This window comes from Cavia porcellus, unplaced genomic scaffold (genome assembly GCF_034190915.1).
Source record: "Cavia porcellus strain 051 isolate PalLab524CR breed Dunkin Hartley unplaced genomic scaffold, mCavPor4.1 scaffold_2, whole genome shotgun sequence".
In the NCBI taxonomy this organism is placed as follows: domain Eukaryota; kingdom Metazoa; phylum Chordata; class Mammalia; order Rodentia; family Caviidae; genus Cavia; species Cavia porcellus.
Window position 1 is genome coordinate 109,895,676 of NW_026947485.1, and position 22,767 is coordinate 109,918,442.

Sequence of the window (22,767 nt, forward strand, 5' to 3'; positions counted from 1 at the left end):
CTGTATTGCTGATATGTTGATGATTCATTAATAATAGGATCAAAAGGCTTTATACTGACCTAGGCCAGAGGGTTCCTTTCCTGGCTAGTGGCTGCCCTGCTTCCTTCCTCCCAACCTGTCCCTAAGCCCTTGCAGCAGAATGCTTGCTATACTTCTGGAGGTCCTAAGCCCCTGTGGTATCTGGACCCCATTGGTTCTTGCAGCCTCCAGAATGGAGCCCTGCTCACCTGTTGTGCTCCCAGGTGATGTGTTGGGCAGAGGCCACAGTGCCAGTCCATGCAACAGGAGATATCAATGCTGGACAACTGGTTCAGCTGCTGCTTAGCTGTGTGACCTCAGTCTGCCTCCAAACTGCCTTTCTTGAGCTTCTAATTTCTCATCTGTAAGAGAGATTCATATTGGTCTCTCTCTGAATCCTCCTGTGTCAGTACTGGAGGATTCCACCCATAAGTGTGGAATTCGAGGCTGGAGGTGACAGTTGCCTTGGGCAAGGATGCTGATTTCTCTGAGCTATAGTTTTTCCTCTGTCAGTGGGGGGGGGGGGGCAGAGGGTTGAGTTTGTCCTTGCTCAGTACAGGACAGAGCCAGGTAACAAAACCCCCCCCCAACTCAATATTTATTATACATCTTGGTCCTTATTTATTTATTTATTTTGTCTTTTTCTTTTTTTATCGGTACTGGGGATCAAACTCACAACTGCCTGCTTGCAAGGCAGGTGCTTATGCTGCTGAGCTAAATCCGCAGCCCCAGAGCCAGGTTTTCTGACCACTATTCATATGCTGGGGAGCGGCCCGCTGCAGGAAAATGCTCTTGTCTTCCTGGAATAGGCTTCCCTGGCTCTGCTCATGCACGATCTCTCTATTCTCCCCATAGCTGGAGGCTCTGGCATCCATCGTCCATTGGCCAAGAAGGCCACACCTGGGGCCGAATACAAGGCCAAGGTAAGAACTGAGGGTGGGGGCATAGGCTCGCCTGGTCCTTGAATTCCTGCCAGGGAATTAGGAGCTACACCAGTCACTGTACTCAAGAGGCACTTAAAGGAGCCACGCAGTCAGGGAAGAAGAAGGCACAGACTCAGCTCTCACTGGCCTCTGAGGTTGGGGTCCTTAGCAAATGACCTCCCAGGATCACAGAATCTCTTTGGTATCATCCTAATCAGAGAATGAAGGAGGACAGAGGGCCACAGTTTCAGGGGAAGGGGCAGAGGGAACCTCACACTCCTCACTGACTCTCTTTCTCTGGATGAACAGAAAGCAAAAGGTGATATGAAGAAGAAGGGCCGCCTTGATCCCTATGCCTACATCCCTCTCAACAGGACCAAGCTTAATCGAAGGTATGGTGCTCACGGGACAGGGTTTTGCTAAGTCAGTAAGATGCCCAAACTGGGTTCAAACCCACAGGCTTCCTGCCTCAGTGTCATGTAGAGGTATTCATGTATTTTTATATGAATAAAACACTCATCATTTTTATTAGCTTTGTATAATTTGATTTTTCTAATCATCTTGTTAATGAGAACTCTGACTTGTTTCCATGTTGAATGTTACATAGGGTTCTTAGGCCTAGGTCAGAGCTACATGCAGGGTTGTGCTGGGAGTGGTTTGCAACTGATTATCACTAGGGAAGTAGTGTTTTAAACTTTAGTTGCATAAAGGTTTCTGTGGGGTCGAAGTTACCCTTAGAAGGAAGGACAGGCAGCTAGAGTAAGCTGTGACCTCTGCATGTGCATTGGGGAGGAGTGGCAGGAAGGCTGCCTTTGGGGTTGGAGAGTGTGTCAGAATGGAGAAGCTAAGGCTGGACTCATCCAGTGTGGCAGCCAGAGCTGCCTGTGGTCTGCCCCATCCAGGCTACCTCCTGTAGTTCAATTCTCCCTGTCCCTGTGGCTAAGGGCTGCCATGTGACATTAAAGAGGGAACACTCTTCTCAGTGTGATATGACCTCTCTGGTTCTTACCTTGCAGGAAGAAGGTAAAACTGCAGGGACAGTTCAAAGGACTGGTGAAAGCTGCCCAGCGGGGTTCCCAGGTGGGCCACAAACTCCTCAGGAAGGGTCGCCGTTCCTGAAGCTGAGGGCCCCGGGGCTGCTCAGCTAGCACCAAGTGCTCAAGATTGGCAGAGCCTGCACTCAGTGACTTGTTGAAACTGGAACTGGACTCTGAGAGACGCCCAGGATTTGGGGTGCTCTGATTGGGACATCCCATTTGAGACCTTCCTGAGGATGAGACTGGCCTCGTTTCCTCTGAGTAGGCCCTGTGAAGTGAATGTGCTTTCTGCCTAGAGGCCGTGAGCAGCGAGCATGGCCATGTGCCGCCCTCAGGCTGCAGTCTGGTGGGTGTGGGATTTGCTGTGACCAGGTGTATAATAAATGCGTATCACTGTGTGTTAGCCCTAGAAACACTGTTTCATCACCTGTCCTCTCTTGTTGGCCCCAGTGGCCTGAGTCCTTCCTGTCTGACTCTCAGCACCCAGTTAAGGGCATAGCACGTTTTGCCTAAAGTCAAGCCTTTCGCTGTGCTCAAAGGGTCAGCAGGGTGCCCTGGCTTCACTTTGTGATCTCAGTTGGAAAGGGACTCTTAGGAGGCAGGAATGGAGCTCAGTGCTCCAGTGCTCCTCTCCATAGCTGGGTCTGAGCACTTGGAATTTGGAAGAGAAAGTGGAGGCGGCTGGCCCAGAGCTGGCAAAGCTCAGCGCAAGGCTTTCCCAGTGTCTTTGTCCAGTGATGGTATGCTGAGCCCCGCCACACCCTGATTTATCCATGTCCCTGTCACTACCCATTCTTTCCAGACCCAGTGGAATGTACATGATTCCCACTGGTCCACCCTGGTTGGCACACACATGCACACCAAGGCTTTCCATCCTGGTTTCGTTCTCTAGTAATGTTCCCAGGAGGCCCTGTCCCTCATGCTATTCTATTCTTTGAAGAGGACCCAAGTCCACCGGATTCAGTGCTGCCAAAATTTGGTCATTTCCTCCTAATGATTTTTGGCTAAGTCTCTGAGGAATCATAACTTCATCCAGGGTGGCACCATTTGTGAACCCTAGCCCTTTTCACAGATAAATGCAGTGGGAAAACAAGCAAGAAAGTTGGCCAGAAGTGGCTTTTTTTTTTTCTCGGTACCGGGGATCGAACTCAAGACCGCCTGCTTGCAAGGCAGGTGCTTATACCACTGAGCTAAATCCCCACCCCCTCAGAAGTGGCTTTTAAGATTCATAAAGGTAATGTACCCACGACCTGATTGTTACCCTGCAGAGAGAAGATGTGTTAAAGTGAGTTCCAATCCTTCCCTTTCTGCTTTCTCAGGCAGTATAACCACGTGCACCTGGAAGCCTCATAGAAAGTGGGGAGAAGTTTGAGCCAATTGCCCAGGATTTATGTCTTAAAAGACGTTTGAAGTGAGCCTGTTTGTTAAGTGTGTTCCCCGTGAAGCTTTGTTTTCATTATTTTTTGTTTTGTTTTGGTGTTGGTTTTTTTTTAAACAGGGTCTTGGTATGTAGTTCAAGGCTGGCCTTCAACTCAAGGACAATTCTCCTGCCTCAGCCTCCTGGGTGCTGTGATTACAGGTGTATGCCACTATCCTCCACTTTTTTCAAAGGAGGGAGAGGCAGATGACCCAGAAAGGTTGGCATTAGTGATATGCCCATATTCTTTGGGAGGTGGACTTCAAATGCAAATTATCTTGGTGCAGAGACAAGAACTAATTTTATGCTCCAGAAATTTCAGATATTTAAGACGTGAAAGTCAGTGCTGCTTTTGTGTCAACAGAGAAGGTAGAGAAGTCTTAAGAGAGTTCATCCACACAGATTCATTCAGTTTCGGGACAAATATAAAAATCAAGAAGTTACCAAGACCATTACTTTTGGTAATGGTGGAGTTTGAAACTTTGCAGACTTTTCTGGGTTTATCCTGTGCTCATTCACCCTCAGAAATGGAAATCACATCCCTTTTGATACTAAAATAGCAGCTCTTTTGCTGCCAAGGTGGTCAGGTGCTGGAATCTGCCCAGAGTCCAGTGTCGTGATGCTTAGGGACACGGATGAGCCAGGTTAGGCCAGCCCTGCCCTCCCCTGTTCACCTTCTGATGACTGGCAGTGGCCATCTCACTAGGCCTGCAGCCTCTCGAGGCCACATCCACCCCAGGAAGGGCTTCTTTTCTTCTCCTTCCTTCTTATTTCTTGTCTGTTTTGTCTTATTTCTTGTCTTCTTATTTCTGTGTCTATTTTCTTTTGTCAGTACTTTGTCAGTACCCAGCGACTTCACACTGAGCTATTTCCCACCTCTTTTTTTTTGAGACTGGGCCTCAGTAAGTCATTAAATTGCCAGGATTAGGGGCTGGGGATTTAGCTCAGTGGCATAAGTAAGCACCTGCCTTGCAAGCGTGTGGTTGTGAGTTCGATCCCTGGTACCGGTAAAAATACAAAAATACAAAAAAGAAAAAAAATAAATTGCCAGGATTAGACTCAAACTTGTTATCCTCCTGCCTTAGCCTCTTAGAGTGTTAGGATTAGACAGGAACCACCATGACTAGAAAGAAAGAGTTTTTTTCTGTGTTTACAACATCGGAAAAAGTTACTTATGATGTTCTGTTAACCTGTTTTCAGTCTTAGGGGGTCCTTTCCTCAGATTTTTTTTTAAGGTTGTTTATATTTCTTCAAAGAGTAATCCAAAAAATTAAAATATATCCTGTATTTCACTTAAAAATAGTAAAGATTCACAGACTTTGGAAAACAGAAAAGTAAAAGCAGGAGCTAGACTCTCCACCAAACTCTCAACCATAGGATATTCCCACTTTTTTTTTCCCTTACACAACCTGTTTTTTTTTAATATAAAAATAGTTTTTTAAAAACCAACTTTTTCTTTTTTTTTTTAAATCAGTACCGGAAATCGAACTCATGACCTGCCTGCTTGCTAGGCAGGTGCTTATGCCACTGAGCTAAATCCCCAGCCCCCAAAACAACTTCATTCTAAATTTGCACTTCACTGTAACAATTTTTACCATAACTATATAAACACATCAGGAAAACTTTCAGGGGCCCAATCTAAGTCATCTGCCCAGTGAATGCAACTCCGTTTATTTATTTATTTATTTATTTATTTATTGTCCTTTTGAGACAGGGTCTCACATGCAGTTCAGGCTGGCCTCAAGCTCACTTTGTAGCCCAGGCTGGTCTCGAACTCGCAACATCCTCCTGTCTCAGCCTCCTGAGTGCTGGGATTACAGGCGTGAGCCACCGCACCCGGCTCAACTCCATTTATTTCTAATGAACCTGTGAGTCCCTGAGTCTGTTGCTTCTTGCTTATCAGGAATTTAAGACCATCAGTGGATGCTAGGCTGTGTGCGAAGCAGTATTTAGAAAATGATGTGATGAATACCCCTTGTTCTATTTTTGATGTACATTATTACGAACAGATGATGACTATTCCAGAAAATAACCCTGATTTGGGACAATGAAAGCTGCTTTGCCACTTCCTGAAATTATGCTTAATGCAGCTCCCACCATTAGAAACACCAAGCTGTTAGATGGCTGCTGAGTCATCCCAGGCCAGGGCTGCCGCTCCAGGTTCCTGCTTCCGTTCCAAGTGCCATGGCAAGTCATGGAAATGCACAAAACAGGCCTTTGAGGCCGTGGTCAGCCTTCCAGCCAGAAGTATAAAGTGGCTGGGGTGCTGCATGATCATTGTAGAAGCAGGTTCTGGAGCTCTGCAAGTGTGAGGTTAGGAGCAATTGGATTTGGAGAGAGAGCCTCAGAAGGGGTCTGGTTGAAATTAGAATTTATTAAGTTATAATGAGAAATATCACTGCCTAAGAGATTCATGACCTCCGAGGACAGACACTGCTTTGATCTGACATCAAGACTGATAGCATAAAGCAACTGAGGGAACTCAGGGTAGGACACCTTAGTAACCTGACTGAGGGACAACCTTATCTCGGTGGTGGGAGATTCGCCTGCAGGAGGGTGAGGACCACTCTCCTGTATGATGAGCACTCCAAAGCCGGGACAGAGCCTTCTCCAGCGTTCCTTTCCATTGCTAAATTTTGCTGAGATTAATTAGGCTCCTGCTTGCTTCACACGCAGCACACCTGGATTGAATTTCCAAGTCTTGCTCTTCTGCTCTCAAGGGGTAGATGGGGTGTCTACCTCTGCGTCCTTGTACAAATAGCTAAACCCGCCCAGCATGTGTGGATTGGAAGGTTTTCACTTCCATGGGGCAGCCTGACTTCCAGATTCTGGCTGGCTGGCAGATGGACTTGTGAGCAATGCCAGGAATAGGCTGTGCAGTCCTTATATCTATTCAACAAGCCCTGCAAACCAGATTCTTGCTGCTGGGGCCAGATACAGCTGGCCTGTAATCCAGCAGTTGGCAGACTGAGGTAGGAGGATAACAAGCTCAAGAATGAGCCAAGCCATTCTTGATAGCAAGGTCAAGGTCACTAAACAAAAGGAAAGCTTGAGTTTAGCTAGCTGTAGTGGCTCATGCCTCTTCCTAGCACTGTGGGAAGCTGAAGCAGGAGGATTCCAAATTTGAGCTGAGTTTAGCAAATTGGTGAGACCCTGTTTTAAGATTAAAAAAAAGAAGAAGAAGAAAGAAAGAAAAGCCCTGGGGATATAGCTCAGTGGAAAGGTTATGGGTTAAATCCCCAGTACGGCACAGCAACAACAGCACTATGGGTTTTAAAGAAATGTTGCTAGGGGCTGGGGATTTAGCTCAGCGGAATAAGCGCCTGCCTTGGAAGCAGGCAGTCATGAGTTTGATCCCTGGTACCAATAAAAACGAAAAAGATAAAAAAAAAAAAAAAAGTGTTGCTACAACATAGATCTGGATGTGAGTCCACAGAGCCTGAGTAACATTACCCAAAAACAACCCTGGTTGTAAATAGGCTCATAAAAATGGCATTGGCACATTACCCCGAGCAGATTTTACACAGCCATATATGCTGATTGGATCATTGTCAGATAATTCTTGTCTAAAAATGCCTTCTTGGGCCGGAGATTTAGCTCAGCAGCATAAGCACCTGCCTGGCAAGTGCAAGGTTCCAAGTTCCATCCCCAGTACCAAATCAATTAATCAATCAGTCAATCTGCCTTCTTAATCATTTCAGCAGCAAGTCCACCTTCTCATGAAGCGGTATGATGCATCTCCAAAGCAACTACTCATATTTAAGTAGCAAAGCTGACATCCAGTATTCTAAAGAAAATGATGCATCCCTTTCCTTGGGGTCCTGGCATCTGCTACATGCCTGGTTATACCTGAACCACAGCACATGATCCAGATCTCCTGTGCAGGTACAGTGGGAAGTATAATCTGAGCTTGGACAGCTTTTGATTTACAGTGCCATTTGTACCCCATCTCTCTGGATCATTGTAGTTATCATCATGATCCCCACTTCGTAACTGAGAACCCAGAGGCAGAGAGGATGCATAGCTTGGGGAGAGCTATGCAGGTAACATGGGGCAGCGTCTCAGTCTTGGAGCTTCGTGGCCAACTTGCCGACAGAGGTTGTGAGTGGGGCTGACTGAATTCCCAAATATCCAGTGAGGTTGGGACGCCTCGCAGGCTCTGCTCCCAAAGCTCTGAATCTCAGGTGAAAGCCAGCAAGGAACAGGTCTCTGACTGGGTGAAGGGAGGGCAGAGTACTGTCAGGGTTGGCTTTATTGACATGCAGGGGAGGGCAGAGCTGGTCCTTGAACTTATGGTAACAGATTCTTTTTTGTTTGTTTTTAATGGTGAAAAAAACATGTCTTTAGAATTAGCCAGCTGGACTCATTTTTGATGATCCCAGTTTTGCTGGCATATCCAAAGCATCAGAATCGGGAGCCAGCTGAACCCTTCTCTGCAGCAGGCCTGAGGAGGCTGTGGACCTGGGCACGTCAGTGTCACAGAGCTTCTTCACAGCCTGTGTGAGCAGGTGTTAGTTGGCCTTGGCGTCCACAGTGAACCCAAGTGTGCTGTGGTTCTGTGTCTTCTTCATGCCGTCTCTGTGGTTGGGGGCTCTGATGATGGTCAAGCTTGTTCCTCCTGGGAGTGCTCTTCTGAGGATGTCTGGGCTGCTTCTGGAGCCGTGGTGTCTCAGGCCTTAGGACCGTGGAAGGTGGGTGAACGTGGATCTTCTTTTTGTGGCTGTGGATGCCTTTCAGCATGGCTTCCTCAGCCTTCAGAGCTTTGGCTTTGGCTTTGGCTTTGGGAAGGGCAGGACCTTCCTTCTTGGCCTTTGGTGCTATTCTGGTAAAAAGCACCAGTAAGAGTCTTAAAGGTGGATTGTATGCAGGATGTGAGAGGAAGAGGAATATAAGATGACACCAAGAATCATGAAGGGAACCCCAGACAGGGAGACTGCAGCGGAGCACTTGTGGGCAGGAGTTTCAGGAGCTGAGTGTTAGGCAGTTTGCACTGGAGGTGACCAAGTAGAGACAGAGCTGCTGGCTGTACCAGGACAGGCTGTACTAGATCTCAGGACATGACCCCAGGGATAGCTCCAGGCTTCTCTGTGTGTGTGTGGTGGTGGGGGGACAAATAGTCTGGAATAATAACAGATGAGTGACATACACAGAGAACACCCCAAAAGCTTGGGGTGTTGGGATATTCCAAAAGTAAGAAGCCAGGCATGGTGGCACATGCCTATAATGGCAGCACCACAGGAGGCTAAGGCAGAAAGATTGCAAGTTTCATTCCTGCTTGGGAAATGTAGTGAAAGCCCGACTCCAAAAAGTAAAAATAGAAAGGGCTGAGGATGCAGTTCAGTGTGAAGGCCCTGGGTTCAGATCCTAATGTCATACACACACACACACACACACACACACACACACACACACACACGCTTGATCTTTACAAATCAGGGAATTTTTAGTCCTACCCCTGCTTTCCAGGGTGCCAGGATTACATGCATGAATTACTACCCCTAGGAAGATTAAAAATAAATAAATGAAATAGTTACCCAGTACACACACACACACACACACACACACACACACACACACACACAAGCTGGGTGTTGTGGCACAAGCCTGTAATCTCAGTACTCTGAAGACTGAGACAGTAGGATTGCGGCAAATTCAACATATTAAGACCCTGTCTCAAAAAAAGTACTGCACCATTTATACTTCTGCCAGCATTGTTTAAGGGCTCCCATTTCTTCTTGTTTAGGGTTATTTTTTTCTTTCTTTCTTTTTCTTTTTTTTTTTTTTTTGGTACCAGGGATCAAATTCATGACCATGTGACCATGTGCTTGCAAGACAGGTGCTTATGCTGCTGAGCTAAATCCCTGGCCCTTTTCCATTTCTTTTTTTTTTTTTTTTTTTTTTTGTCTTTTTGAGACAGGGTCGCACTGTGCAGTTCAGGCTGGCCTTGAGCTCACTTTGTAGCCTGGGCTGGTCTTGAACTCGCAACAATCCTCCTGCCTCAGCCTCCCGGGTGCTGGGATTACAGGCGTGAGCCACCACACCCAGCTCCCATTTCTTCTTATCCTTTCCTGTCTTATTTTTCATGTTGCTGAAACAAGAAAAAGTTAAAGGAAGAAAAGTTTATTTGGCTCACAGTGTGTGGAGATTTCGGTTCACAGCTGGCTGCAAGGCAGACAGGCACCACAGAAGGGAAACAGTTCACAGCAGGCAGAAGGCCCCAAGCAGTGAGGTAGGGAAGCAGCAGCAAGCGACACATCCTTCTGTCCCTTCTGTTCTATCCAGGCTGCCCACCCTCAGGGGTAGCACTCATACCCAGAGTGAACCTTCCCACTTCCACACTCAGCATTGTGCCAAACCAATCAGTGGACTAATTCAGTAATCACACGCTCTTGATCTCAGCACCACCCACCCTAGATCCAGCCATCTCTGAAAAGCCTGATCTATGACCACATGTGGCTCTCGGGGACATTGAGATACAGTCATAACAATGTCTTTTTTTCCCTTTTTTTTAGTATAGGGCCTCCATACTGAACTACATGCATAGCCCTTTAAAAAAAGTTTTTTTTTAAAATTATTAATTCATGTTAGTAGTATATACATAGGTACATAATGAGTACATTTGTTGTGGGGAGTTGGTACCTTTTTATTTTTAATTTTGAGAGGGACACATTCAATCATTAAGTTGCTAGGCTGGGCTTGAACTTCGGATGCCCCTGTCTCAGCCTCCCATTGTGCTGGGATTACAGGTGTACACCATCATGCACTGCTTGGCCTTTTTTTTTTCAAGATAGGGTCTCTCTATGCAGTTCAGGCTGGACTTGAACTTACTTTGTAGTCCAGGCTGGTCTCAAACTCACAATAAGCCTCCTGTCTCAGCCTCCCAAGTGCTGGGATTACAGGCATGAGCCACCACACCAGGCTCCCCTGCTTTCTTTCTTTCTTTCTTTGTTTTTTAATCGGTACCACGGATCAAACTCACAACTGTGTGCTTGCAAAGCGGTTGCTTATGCCACTGAGTTAAATCCCCATCCCCATCCCCTACTTTATTTCCTTACTGGTTTTTGCTTTTGTCTTGGGATAGAGTCTTACTATGCAGCCCAGGCTTCCTTGAACTCACTATATAGCCTAGGCTGGCTCTAATTCATGGAGATTCTCCTACCTCAACCTCCCAAACGCTGGAATGATAGGCATGTGCCACCATATCCAACCCTTGGTATCATTTTTAATCCTGGATTTATTGAAATACAAATTACATACCTTAAAACTCATCCTTTCATAGCGCAATTTGCTGATTCCTAATATATTAACTGTATTGTGCAATGATTACCACTACACCATTCTAGAACATTTCTATCATCCTGAAAGATCCCCACCAGTAAGCAGTCATCCTCTCTTTCCCCTGCAGCTCCTGGCAATCAGTAGTCTACTTTTCTTTCTGTGGAACATTGTGGACATTTCATGTAAAAATGGTATCATAGGGGCAAGGGATATAGCTCAGTGGTGTGGCGCCTGCCTGGCAAGTACAAAGTCCTGAGTTTGATTCCAAATACCCACAAAAAAATGGAATCATAGGACCAGAGATCTGGCTCAGCAGCACAGTTCCTGCCTGGCAAGCACAAGGCCCTGAGTTCAATTTCTGGAACAAAACAAAAAAGGAATCAGAGATGTGGTTTTGGATGTCTGGTTTCTTCCACAAAGCATAATGTTTCAGGTTTGCTATAAGCATGACCAGTGCCTCATTCATTTTTAGTGCTAAGTAATAATAATTGGCTGTATGGAATACTATTGTTTATGCATTCATCTGTGGGTGGACTTCGGGTTGCTCCTACTTTGTGGCTATTGTGAAGAATGCTGTGCAGATACCTGCTTACCCCCCTGCGTCCAGCTCTCCTAGGCAGATACCCAGCAGTAGACACCTTGTATCAGATGGGAATTCTATTTCACTTTGGCGGGGGGGCTTCTAGCCACTTCTAGGGTCACAATTCCCAGTACATAAAGACACTTGGTTCCAAATTCCTGTTTTACAGGATTTTTCCTTCATGCAAAACCACCGAGCAATCGTAGTTTAAGTTTTTTGTTTGTTTGTTTAATCTTTTTTTGAGACATGGTCTCTCTATGCAGTACAGGTTGGCCTTGAGCTCACTTTGTAGCCCAGGCTGGTCTCCTACTCTCAAGGATCCCCTTGCGATCCTCTTGCATTGGCTTCCCGAGTGCCAGGAATTACAGGACTGCGCCAACATACCCAGTTCAGTTTAAATTTTATTTGCCACTGAGTGAGATGGTACATGCTGGTAATCCTAGCTCCCCAGGATTGTGCTCAGTGAGTTCGAGGCCAGTCTGGGCTACATAAGTGAGATTCTGTCTCAAAAAAAAAGAGACTTATTTGCAATGAACTTTCATTATTCGAAGAAGAGAAAGCCCCACTGAAGAAGATGGAGGTTTAAGGGAGCCTGAAGCCCCTGCAGAGCTGATCAGTGGTACTCAGCACTCACTGACTGTCTCTAACCTTCTTTCTGTGCTGCTGGGCTTTGGGATTGGCAGCGTGGGCTGTGGCTCAGGCACTGGCAGAGCCAAACCAGTGAGTGCTGGTGGAAAGGACAGCTTAGGTCCCCTCCTCACCCGGGTACTGCCAAATGACACCTTTCCTCCTTGTGCCTGGAAGTGCTCTGGCAGGGCAGATACGACTTTATCAGCGCTGAGGTTTGAATGAGTCCCCACACAGTCCCGCGTTGGAAACTTGCTTTCCAGGACTGCAGTGTTGAGGGCTGAGACTGGAACAGGAGAGGCCTCTGCTCTCATGAATGGTTAATCTACAAATGATGAATGGGTAGTCAAGAGAATAGCTTTGCCGTGAAAAAGTGAGCTTCCTTTCTGTGCGTTTCTGTGGGCTTTCTCATGGACTTTTCATGTAAAATGGAACCATGTGTGTGGTCTTGTGTGTCTGGTTTCTTCCACCTAGCATCATACATCCAGTTTGACACAAGCATGATCAGTAATTCTTTTTTTTTTTTTAATGCCTGAGTAATAATGCCACAAGGAATGCCCATCCCCATTAGTTATGCTCCCACTTGTTTGGTATCGCCATGGCATGCCCTCCACCATGGTAGGAGGCAACAATAAGGCCCTCACAGGAGGATGCGCAGATGGCAGTGTCATGCTTTTGAACTTCCCAGACTCCAGAACCGTGAGGGGAAATAAACCTCTATTCTTTATAAATTACCTGGTCTCAGGTATTTTGTTACAACACCAGAAAATGTATTAAGACAGTTAGGGACATCCTAATGGTGCAAAAAAGGTAGAGTGAGAGGTTAAAAAATATTACATGGTAGTAATATAAATAATAACCACCATTATAATAATAATAAGTCCATTCTCAAAATTGCTCCCCACTGAGAACCACTAGGTTAGGATGACCAAGTATCACACAGAAATTTCCCAAGAAAAGGGCTTTCAATGCTAAAACCAGGAGAGTTGCGGGCAAATTGGGATGGGTGGTCACTCTAAATCTATCCCTCTTCTCACTTGTTGTGCAAGCATGGACTAATCTCTCAGTTTCCTCAGAGGTAATTATGTCTAATTAATAATACATGTGAATAAGTGAAACATATATATAAGTTTGGTACATGGCACATAATGAAACATTAGGCCTTATTATATAAATTCTTATCTAATTTAACCTTGTTAGTTGTTTTCATTCTTTCTAGGAGATGATAGTTTTGATGTACTTAGTTTCATGTACTGTAGTTCAAGCTGGGTGTGATATGGCCCACTCCTATAATCTCAACTACTCAGGAGGCTGAGGCAAGAGGGTCGTAAGTTCAAGACAAGCCTGGGAAATTTAGCAAAACTCTGTCACAAACAAACCAACCAACAAACAAACAAACAGTGAGCTTCCATAGGCCTACATTAAAAGGGAGTGCCATAGTTTCCTTGAGCTGGAAGGCAGCAGGTTCTTTTCCTCCGTTAGAACATCTCCTGAACTATATGTGCCCATCTTTACAGGGGACCCAGAAGAAGCAGCACATGAAGACACCCTGAGTGCTAGAGAAATCAGGACTGGGACCTGGGTTGCTGCCTCCTACCCAGCCCTGTCTCCCTTCTAATGTTGGTCAGGATGACTGACAGAGACGTGGGTCCCACAGTTCCCACAGCCTGGGGACACGCTCAAAGGTAAGACTGAACTTAACAGGAAGACCTGGGTCCAGTGCCCAATATGGCCAAAAGAAAAGAAAGAAAGAGAAAAAGCCAAGTCTGTGCCAAACATGCACAGACTTTTTTCTTGTTATTATTCTCTAAACAGCAGCCTACAACAACTATTTACATAGCATTTATATAGTTTTAGGTATTATTAGTATTATTAGTGATCTAGGGATGACTTAAAGTAAGTAAGAGCAAGCTGGGTGAGGTGGTGCATATCTGTGATTGCAGCACTCGGGAGGCTGAGGCAAGACTGCAGTGAGTTCAAAGCCAGCCTGAACTACAAAGCAAGACCCTGTCTCAAACAAAAAAAAAAAAAAAAAGGAGGAAAGTACGATGCCTTGTTGTTCCTTGTGGCTGCATGGCGGGGGTGTGGGTGTGTGTGGGGGGGGTCTCTGTCACCTTCAGAAAGCTCCTGAGTATTTTTTTTTTTTTTTTTTAGCTCCTGAGTATTGATGCTCTGTTGGCACATTTGTGGGTCACATTTCCCTGGCTGGGACTGTTGCTCGGCTACATTTAACTGTAAAGAAGGCTGGGCAGCATGTTGTAGCTGTGCCTCTGAGAACGAGAGAGAGTTTTCACAGACACTTTGTCACACCATCCTTGAGATGCCAGCTGGGTCGCTTTCTCAGAAGAATTTCTTGCCTGATGATGCTGGGTCAAGTTGTTCTGACCTCATTTTTTTTTTTTTTTTTGTCTTTTTCCTTTTTATTGGTACTGGGGATCGAACTCACGACCGCCTGCATGCAAGGCAGGTGCTGATGCCACTGAGCTAAATCCCCAGCTCCGTTCTGATCTCATTTTATAACCTATGATTAAGGTAGTTTACAATAACGGTTTACATATATTCCTGTTAGATTGTATATTTGTTTCATTGCTGCTGTAACAAATTTCCAGAAATTAGTGACTTCAAATAACACAAATTGGGGCCAGGAATATAGCTCAGTGGTTTAAGCACCCGCCTAACAAGTGCAAGGTCCTGAGTTCAATTCCCAGTACAATAAAAAAAAAAAACCAAAACTCCACAAATTAGGCCGGGTGTGGTGGCACATGCCTGTATCCCAGCACTCCAGAGGCCGAGGTAGGAGGATCACCATGAATTTGAGGCCAGCTTGGGCTACACAGTGAGTTCAAATTCAGCCTAGACTACATAGTGAGACCCTGTCTCAGAAAAACAAAAACAAAACAAAACCCTACATATTATTATCCTAAAATTCTGGTGGCCCAAAACCTGAAGTGGGTGTCACTGAATTTAATCAGTGTGTAGGCAGGCATGTGTTTTCCCCCAAAGTCTTTAGGGGAATAACGTTTCTTCAGTTTCTGGGGTTTGAAGACTTCCTCATCCTTTGGCTCAGGGCCCCTTCCATGGTTAAAGTCAGCACTGCACCACTATGACCTCTGCTTCTGTCATTCTTCTCAAATGCTGACCCTTCTGCCTCCCTGTGATAAGGACTCTCATGATCACTTGGGCCCAGCAGGCTCAGCTCCCCTGAAGAGGTCCTTCCCTCCATCACCTTCAAAGAGGCCCTATTATCATGTAGTCACACACTCACAGGCTGCAGCGTTAGACCCTGCCTGTTGCTGTGGCCTAGGAATCTGGCAAAGAGCCTGTGACGGTGCAGGTGTGCTTCAGTGCTGGAACAGGTGGGGTGACAGCCTTCCACAGTGAGCTGTAGGACATGGTGGCCCTGCAGCATAGGGCCTGGTCTAGCACACAGCCAGCATTCTACTTAGTCTACTCGTTCATCTCTTTTACTTCCCCAGATAATGTGATTTATTAGGGATTATCCCTCTCCCTGAGGGTCTTGCTATATAGTTCAGGCTGAACTTGCTATATAGTTCAGGCTGAACCTGAACGTGAACTTGAACCTGGCTGGCCCAAAACTCACTGGAATCCTCCTTCCTGCCTCCCAAGTGCTAGGATTACAGTTCTTAAGATTCCACTTTCCTGAGGTATAGTTACATATAATGAATTCACCCATTTTAAGTATTCTTGACAAAGGTATGCTCCATGCAGTCACTAGCATAATCACTACATGGTACGTGTGTCTATAGTTCATCATTTCAGAAATGTTCTGAAGTTTTTTTTTGTTTGGTTGGTTGGGTTTTTTTGGTACTGGGGATCAAACTCATGATCTTGCACTTGCCAAGCAGGTGCTTATGCCACTGAGCTAAATCCCCAGCCCAAGCTGTTTGTTTTTGAGGTGGGGTCTTTTTGAGATGAGGTCTTGCTGTGTTGCCTAGGATGATCTCAAACTCCTGGACTCACTTCAGCCTTCTGAGTGCTTGCTACTATGGCATGTGCCAGCATGCCTGGCTAAATTCTGAGTTTTGATGGTTATGCAGTTTTTCCAGGTTTTTTTGTTTTTGTTTTTGTTTTTTTTGAGACAGAGTGTCGCTATGTAGTCCAGAGTAATTTGAACTCACTCTGTAGCCCAAGCTAGAACTTCGGGCAATCCTCCTGAGCCAGACTTTGGAGTGCTGGGATTACAGGTATATGCCGCCACTCCTGGCCAAAACCCTGAATTTCAACACCCAGGTAAGGATACATCCCCTCAATATGAATACTGAGTGGTTCATAACTTCCCAAGTGTCCCATCCTCCTCTGTGTTGTTCCTGCCTCCCTGATCTTTAACTTTGACAATCATTGCTCTGTTATTTGAACCTAGAGTTTTTTTTTTGTTTTTGTTTTTGTTTTTAATCAGTACCGGGGATCAAACTCACGACCACCTGCTTGCAAGGCAGGTTCTTATGCCGCTGAGCTAAATCCCCAGCCCCTGAACCTACAGTTTTATTCAAGGAAATTGTATTTTCTTGTGTTGGAGATTGAGCCCTAGAGTTCAAGGTAAAATTTAATCATAATTACTAAAACAGTACTTGTCTTAAAAACAATTCTTTCTGCTAGAGTTATAGCCCACTGATAGAGCACTTGCTTAGCATTCTCAAGGCTCTGGGTTCAGTCTCAGTACTGAAAAAGAAATCTCTTTCTCCATCCATCCTATGGTACCTTCCTCCCCAACCTACAGCCTTAGAACAAATGAGAGAGTCTGGTTACCCAAAGAGGGCTTTGGGATGGGAAGCATTACTGAAGGTCTTTGTCAAACTATGTAGTCCCCCAGATGACTCTGAATCAGCATTATCTTCTGTGCTTTGGGAAGACAACAATCCAGTTCACAGTTGCCAGAAGAAATGTATAACTGGAGTGAGCTAGTCAGGCAATGAAGCATTTTTTTTTTTTTTGTCTTTTTCCTTTTTATCGGTACCGGGGATCGAACTCACGACCACCTGCTTGCAAGGCAGGTGTTTATGCTGCTGAGCTAAACCCCCAGTCCCCAATGAAGCATTTTTAATGCGACCTAAAAGTCAAAAAAAGTTAGACCTATGGCACATGCATGTAATCCCAGTACTTGAGTGACTGAGGCAGGAGGATTGATGTGATTTTAAGGCCAGCCTGGGCTACATAAGCAGGTTCAAGGCCAGTCTGCATTATATAGAGAGACCTCATCTCAAAGAAAGAAGAGAGAGAGAGAGAGAGAGAGAGAGAGAGAGAGAGAGACACTAGGGACTAGGCCTACACTGGAAACATGGTTGTTATCATCTAACAGCCATGCTGTGCCTCCAGTCTCATGTGCTCATAGGTGGGGTTTGGAGAGCTAATTGGATCATGGGTGTGTGATGCATGTAAGTGGATTCGTCCATTGATGGTTTATGGTGCGATGTGATGCTGGGAGGTGAAGACAGGTTGGAGGAGGTGGTCACTGGGTACATGGGCTGGCAGAGCTTATCTCCCTCCCTCCTTCCTTGATTGCTTTCTGCATCCTGTTTGCCGTGCCATAAGCACCCCTTCTCTGTGGCCCTCTACCGTAGCGTCCTACTTTAGAGCCAGTGACTGTGGACTGAAACCTCTACAAACCATGAGCCAAAATAAACCTTTCCTCCTGTACACTATGGATGTTGGGTATTGTGTCTTAGCAATGAGAAAGTAACGAAGACAGTGGTGAAGGTGAAGGTGTGTTTATTTAATATCAGCAAATAGACAACAAATAGGGGCTGGGGATTTAGCTCAGTGGCATAAGCACCTGACTTGCAAGCAGGTGGTCGTGAGTTTAATCCCCAGTACCAATAAAAAGACAAAAAAAAAAAGTAAAATAGACGACAAATAGACTGTGGTTAGGTTACCTACTCTTTTTAGTTGGTTTGTTGCAGTGCTGGGGGTCTAACACAGGGCTTTGTACATGCTAGGCAAGTACTCTTATCTCTGAACTACATACCTGGCATGGTTTGTGGCTAAAATGTTCCCCCAAAGCTTTACTGTGATCAGAGATGGGGTTTTTGGAAGGTGACTAAATCGTGGTGGCACCGTCCTTATCAGATTATCCATTTACGAGTCCACAGCTGTCCGTGCTGAGAAAGTGGGGCCTGGTAGGAAGAGGGGAGTCACTGGGGACATGACCTGGAAGGGTGTATTCTTTTTTTTTTTTTTTATCAGTACAAGGGATCGAACTCAGGACCACCTGCTTGCAAGGCAGGCACTTATGCCTCTGAGCTAAATCCCCAGCGAGGGTGTATTCTTGTCCTGGCTCCTCTCCCCTCTTTTCCTGCTTTCTGGCCACTGTGAGTGAGCAGCTTCTCTTAGCCATACCCTTCTTCCATGCTGTTCCCACCTTACCGCCTACCAGTCACAGACTGAACCCACTGGAACCATGAGCCAAAATAGACGTCTCCTTCCTTCAATTTTGGGTGTCAAGGCAGCCATCTATCTACCTGGCTGGTTGTTTTGAGACAGGGTGTTGCTATGTCATTATGTCATTCAGGTTGGTCTTGAACTTACTCTCTATAACTGCACAATACTGCCTCACATTCCCAAGAGCTGGGATCACAGATGTGTGGCAAAATACCCAGCTGGGTGTCAGGTATTCTGTCCTAGTGACAGGAGAGCTGAGTAATACCCCAGTCCAAATAAAACTTTTTTATTGGAGTGAGAGTCTTTTTTTTTTTTTTTTTTTTTTTTTTTTTTTTTTTGAGACACGTTCTTGCCATATAGTTCAGGCTGGCCTTTATAACACAGTGATCCTCCTGCTTCAGCCTCCCTAGTGCTGGGATTACAGGCATGTGCCACCATGCCTTGCCTGAGCTGAAATTCATGTAACATAAAATTAGTCATTTCAGACTAGGGATGTTGTTCAGTATCACTAGTCATTTGAGAGATGCAAATTAAAAACAACACTGAGATTCCATCTCACTGCAGAAAGAATGGCTAGAATTTAGAAATCAACCAATAACAAATGCTGTAGGGACTAAGGGGAAAAACAAATCCTCCTCTACTGTTGTGGGAGTGCAGATTGGTACAACCACCCTGGAAATCAGTGCAGAGATTCTCCAAAAAACTAGAATTGCAGGTCCCATTTGATCCAGCTATTCCACTTTAGGTTATCTTCCCAGAAAAATTAAAAACATCGTGCCACAGTGATATATGTGCATCCACATTTATAGCAACATAATTTGGAAACAACCTAAATTCTCATCAATTGAGGAATGACTAAAACATGTAGTCTTTTTATAGGTAAATGGGTGCAACTTAAAACCATACTCATAAGTGAAATAAACCAATCACATATGTGTAAACATTGTATTGTCTCCCTAGTGCGAGAATCTGAAAGAGTAAATAAGATCCAAAAGTACAGTAGATACTGTGAAATGGGAAGCAGCTTCAAAAGGAAAGAGAAACGGGTTGGGGAATGGAGAAAAGAAGGAAAGGAAAAGTAAAATCTGTCTATTTATCTATATATGATAGTCAAGATACTTACACTACTAATTTCTCTTAGTTCATTGAAAAGCAAGATTTGTGCTAATATTGTTTGGATAATTAAATGCCAATATCTTGTACTCTGAGTAATTTAAAAATAGTAATATAGTGTATTAATCATTGTTATTCTTCTATTATCTTGTTTTGAAATTTTGTTTTATCTTTTTTCTCTTTAAAATAAAATTTAAAAACATAATTAGTAGCTCAGTGTTTCACCATTGGCCTAGCATTTGTTAGGCCAACTCATCGGCCTAACATCTGATCATTGTTATCTCAATGATCTCCTCTAACTCAGTTGCCTATAACAATGCTAGATTAAAACATGTGGTTTTTGAACTTGAATATCCCCTAAGTTATTTCTGCTTCCCAGCATCTCATTCAACTCCCTCCACTACCACCCTCATTCGCAGGGTGGGCCTTTCAGAAGTTTGCCTGTTTTTTTTTGTGTGTGTCTTTTTCTTTTTTATCGGTACCAGCGATCAAACTGCCTGCTTGCAAGGCAGGCGCTTATGCTGCTGAGCTAAATCCCCAGCCCCAATCTTTTTTTTTTTTTTTTTTTTTTTTTTTTTTTTTTTGAGAAGTTTGCCTGTTTTACAGATTAAGAACTAAAGGCACAGAGGATGACATGACCACACCCAGGTGCAATTCCAAGCCTAGTATCAGGCCGTGTTTTCCTGCCTGATGTGTCTGAGTGCAGATAACCTAAAAGGAGGGCCATATTGCAGATGACTCCTTGGTCAGGAATCCCATGCAGTCTGCACTGCTGCATCTGGTGTTCTTCCCTGGGTATTTGTGAATGCTCTCTGTGTCTCCTTCCAGGCAGGCAGCCAGTGTGTGCCAGGCACACAAGCTCTCACTGCTTCCCTTTTGATACCTTTTCATTACTTTTAATTGCATCTGAGACTCTCTGGCATATTGTATTTTGCTTCCAAATCCAGGGCATTTCTTTGCCTCCCACTGTCATAGTGCATACTTCCCATTCTCAAAGCTCTCTAGAGAAGCACCCCCAAATATGGAGCAGGTCTCTCCTACGCATTAGTCTATAATGAATAGTGTAATATCTCCATCTAGGCATGTTTACATGGCAATCTGCACACAAAAGCAACATTACAAAGGGAAGATTTTTTTAAAAAAAGAATTCCATCTCAAAGCTCCATTTCCTGCACAGTAGTAGTAAGAACACTATTGGAATTACCCTGACAGGAAGACAAAATAACTTCCAGGGATGCTGGGTTAGAGACAATAGTTCACCAGAACCATTAATGTTTAAAATCAATGGAGCATAAAACTGCTTTTCTCTACTTACAGCCAGGCATCGTCTTACAAAGAGAAGAAAAAAAAAAAACCATTTTAACTCTACTGAAATCCATAAACCTTCCTCTAATTTTCATTCCCTTGAAATTTTCCAGTAAGTACCGTTGGAATGAAAATGAGCTGCACTCTCTGGAGCAAATGGCTTCCAATCCTCATCTGTAAAGTGTATAAAGAGCCCTCCACAGAGAAGTAGGAGGGAGCGGCAGCTGGGAGAGGTTCCATCACCCAAACCTGCAGAACTAGCTGTGGCGCTGTACCCTGCACTGGGAGCCCCTGGTCTACATTCTGCCAGTCTAAACAGTGGCAGGTCAGGGCGAAGGAGGCAAAATTCAAGGGCCCAGATCTGTGTGGTGCAAGGAAGTAAGGGCTTTAAGGTATCTTCGGCCTGGCAGGTTACAGGGGGAGCCTTCATCATTCATTAGTAGCAGTGTTGGGGGAGGGCACATCCCCAGGAGCCAGCCAAGCCCGTGTTAGTAAACCATTGGCCCTAATCCCACAGGACGTTTGTGTAATGCCTGACAAAACCTGTTCCCATCATCTCATCTGATCCTGAAAACAATTCTCCGGGGGAGGCAGGGCTGGGCTTACTTTCTCCATTTAACAAGTGAAAACACTTGTAAAGTGATTTGCCAGGAGTCCCACACCCAGTATGTAGCAGAAAGAAAATTTGAATCTAGTCTTTGTACAACCCGCTCAGGGTGCTTGTGACTCTGAGATGACTGAAATATTCGCAGCCCCACCCAATCCTCGAAACCACTAGTTTAACCAGAAACTGGGAACTCATAAGCCAGAACATCTGTGTACACTACCCCCACACCTCTGTCCTAGGGATGGCCAGCATGCTCTCTGGAACAAAATGTTTTAAAATTTCATCTCATCTCCTTGCACCATGGAACAACATTAATCCGACAGATTTGAAAAAAAAAAATCAAGGCATTAGAAAAACCTAAAGAAAATACAACTGAGTATTTAATAACTTCCTGGAGGCAGTGAGACTCTAAATTTAGCTTTTTTTAGAAGTCTCCCTTTTTTTTTTTTTTTTTTTGGTACCAGGGATCAAACTCATAACCTTGCACTTGCTGGCAGGTGCTTAAGTTGCTGAGCTACATCCTCAGCCCCCTTTTTTTTCTTCCTCAAAAGAATTTTATAGATTTAATTGCATTAAAATTTGTTAAGTTTTCCTGGGGGGGGGGACCAGGTGTTGGTGGCACAAGTTCGTAATTCCAGCACTCAGGAGGTTGATGCAGGAGGATCTTAAGTTTAAGGCCAGACTGGACTACATTACATTATGAGACTCTCAAAACAAAACAAGAAGCCGGGCGTGGTGGCTCACGCCTGTAATCCCAGCACTTGGGAGGCTGAGGTAAGAGGATCTTTTGAGTTTGAGACCAGCCTGGGCTACAAAGTGAGCTCAAGGCCAGCCTGAACTGCACAGAGAAATCCTGTCTCAAAAAGACCAAAAACAACAACAACAACAACAAAAAAAAACAAGAAAGTGTCCCAAACCACAAAACCCCATTCTTTTTGTAGTAAAACATGCTCAATTTACCAAGAACAAAGTAAAGTCAGTTAAGAAGCATGTAGAAAACTCTAAAATAAAAAATATGGAAAATGAAAGAAGATATAATTTCATCTACGAAATTAGCAAAAAGTTTTTTTTTCAACACTCAAATTCTAGTGAAGGTGCAATGCATGTCTGCTCACACAATAATATGTTACCTAATTATTGGAAATTAATTTATTTTTCATATATTTATACCTGAAAATATCTATATCCCTTGACCTACAATTCTACTCCTGTGACTACGGTCTAAGAATCATAAATATGGAAAAGTTTTATGGGCAAATATGTTAGTCACACATTTATTTACAAGGGTGAAATTAGGCACACAGCAGGGTTAAAGAAATTTAAACAATTAGAAGCACGTAGTGGAAATTTACATAACAATGGAAAATGTTTTCACAGTGCAGTAACTTGAATGGTGCTGATGTCATGCAAAGTATAAAGTGTGTAACACTGCATGCATGGCTGTTTATATATATATTATATATATA

General features: G+C 44.5%; 1 protein-coding gene across 1 annotated transcript in view; it reads left to right on the plus strand.

Moving 5' to 3' along the window:
* Nucleotides 1–2,391, plus strand: part of Rrp12 (ribosomal RNA processing 12 homolog) — a 34,653-nt gene extending 32,262 nt beyond the window's left edge. The window contains exons 32-34 of the mRNA XM_003479563.5: nt 874–941; nt 1,251–1,333; nt 1,958–2,391. Of these exons, the coding sequence (XP_003479611.1) occupies nt 874–941; nt 1,251–1,333; nt 1,958–2,060 (254 nt within the window). The 3' untranslated portion in view covers nt 2,061–2,391. The remainder of the gene's footprint in view (nt 1–873; nt 942–1,250; nt 1,334–1,957) is intronic.
* Nucleotides 2,392–22,767: the final 20,376 nt, after the last annotated feature.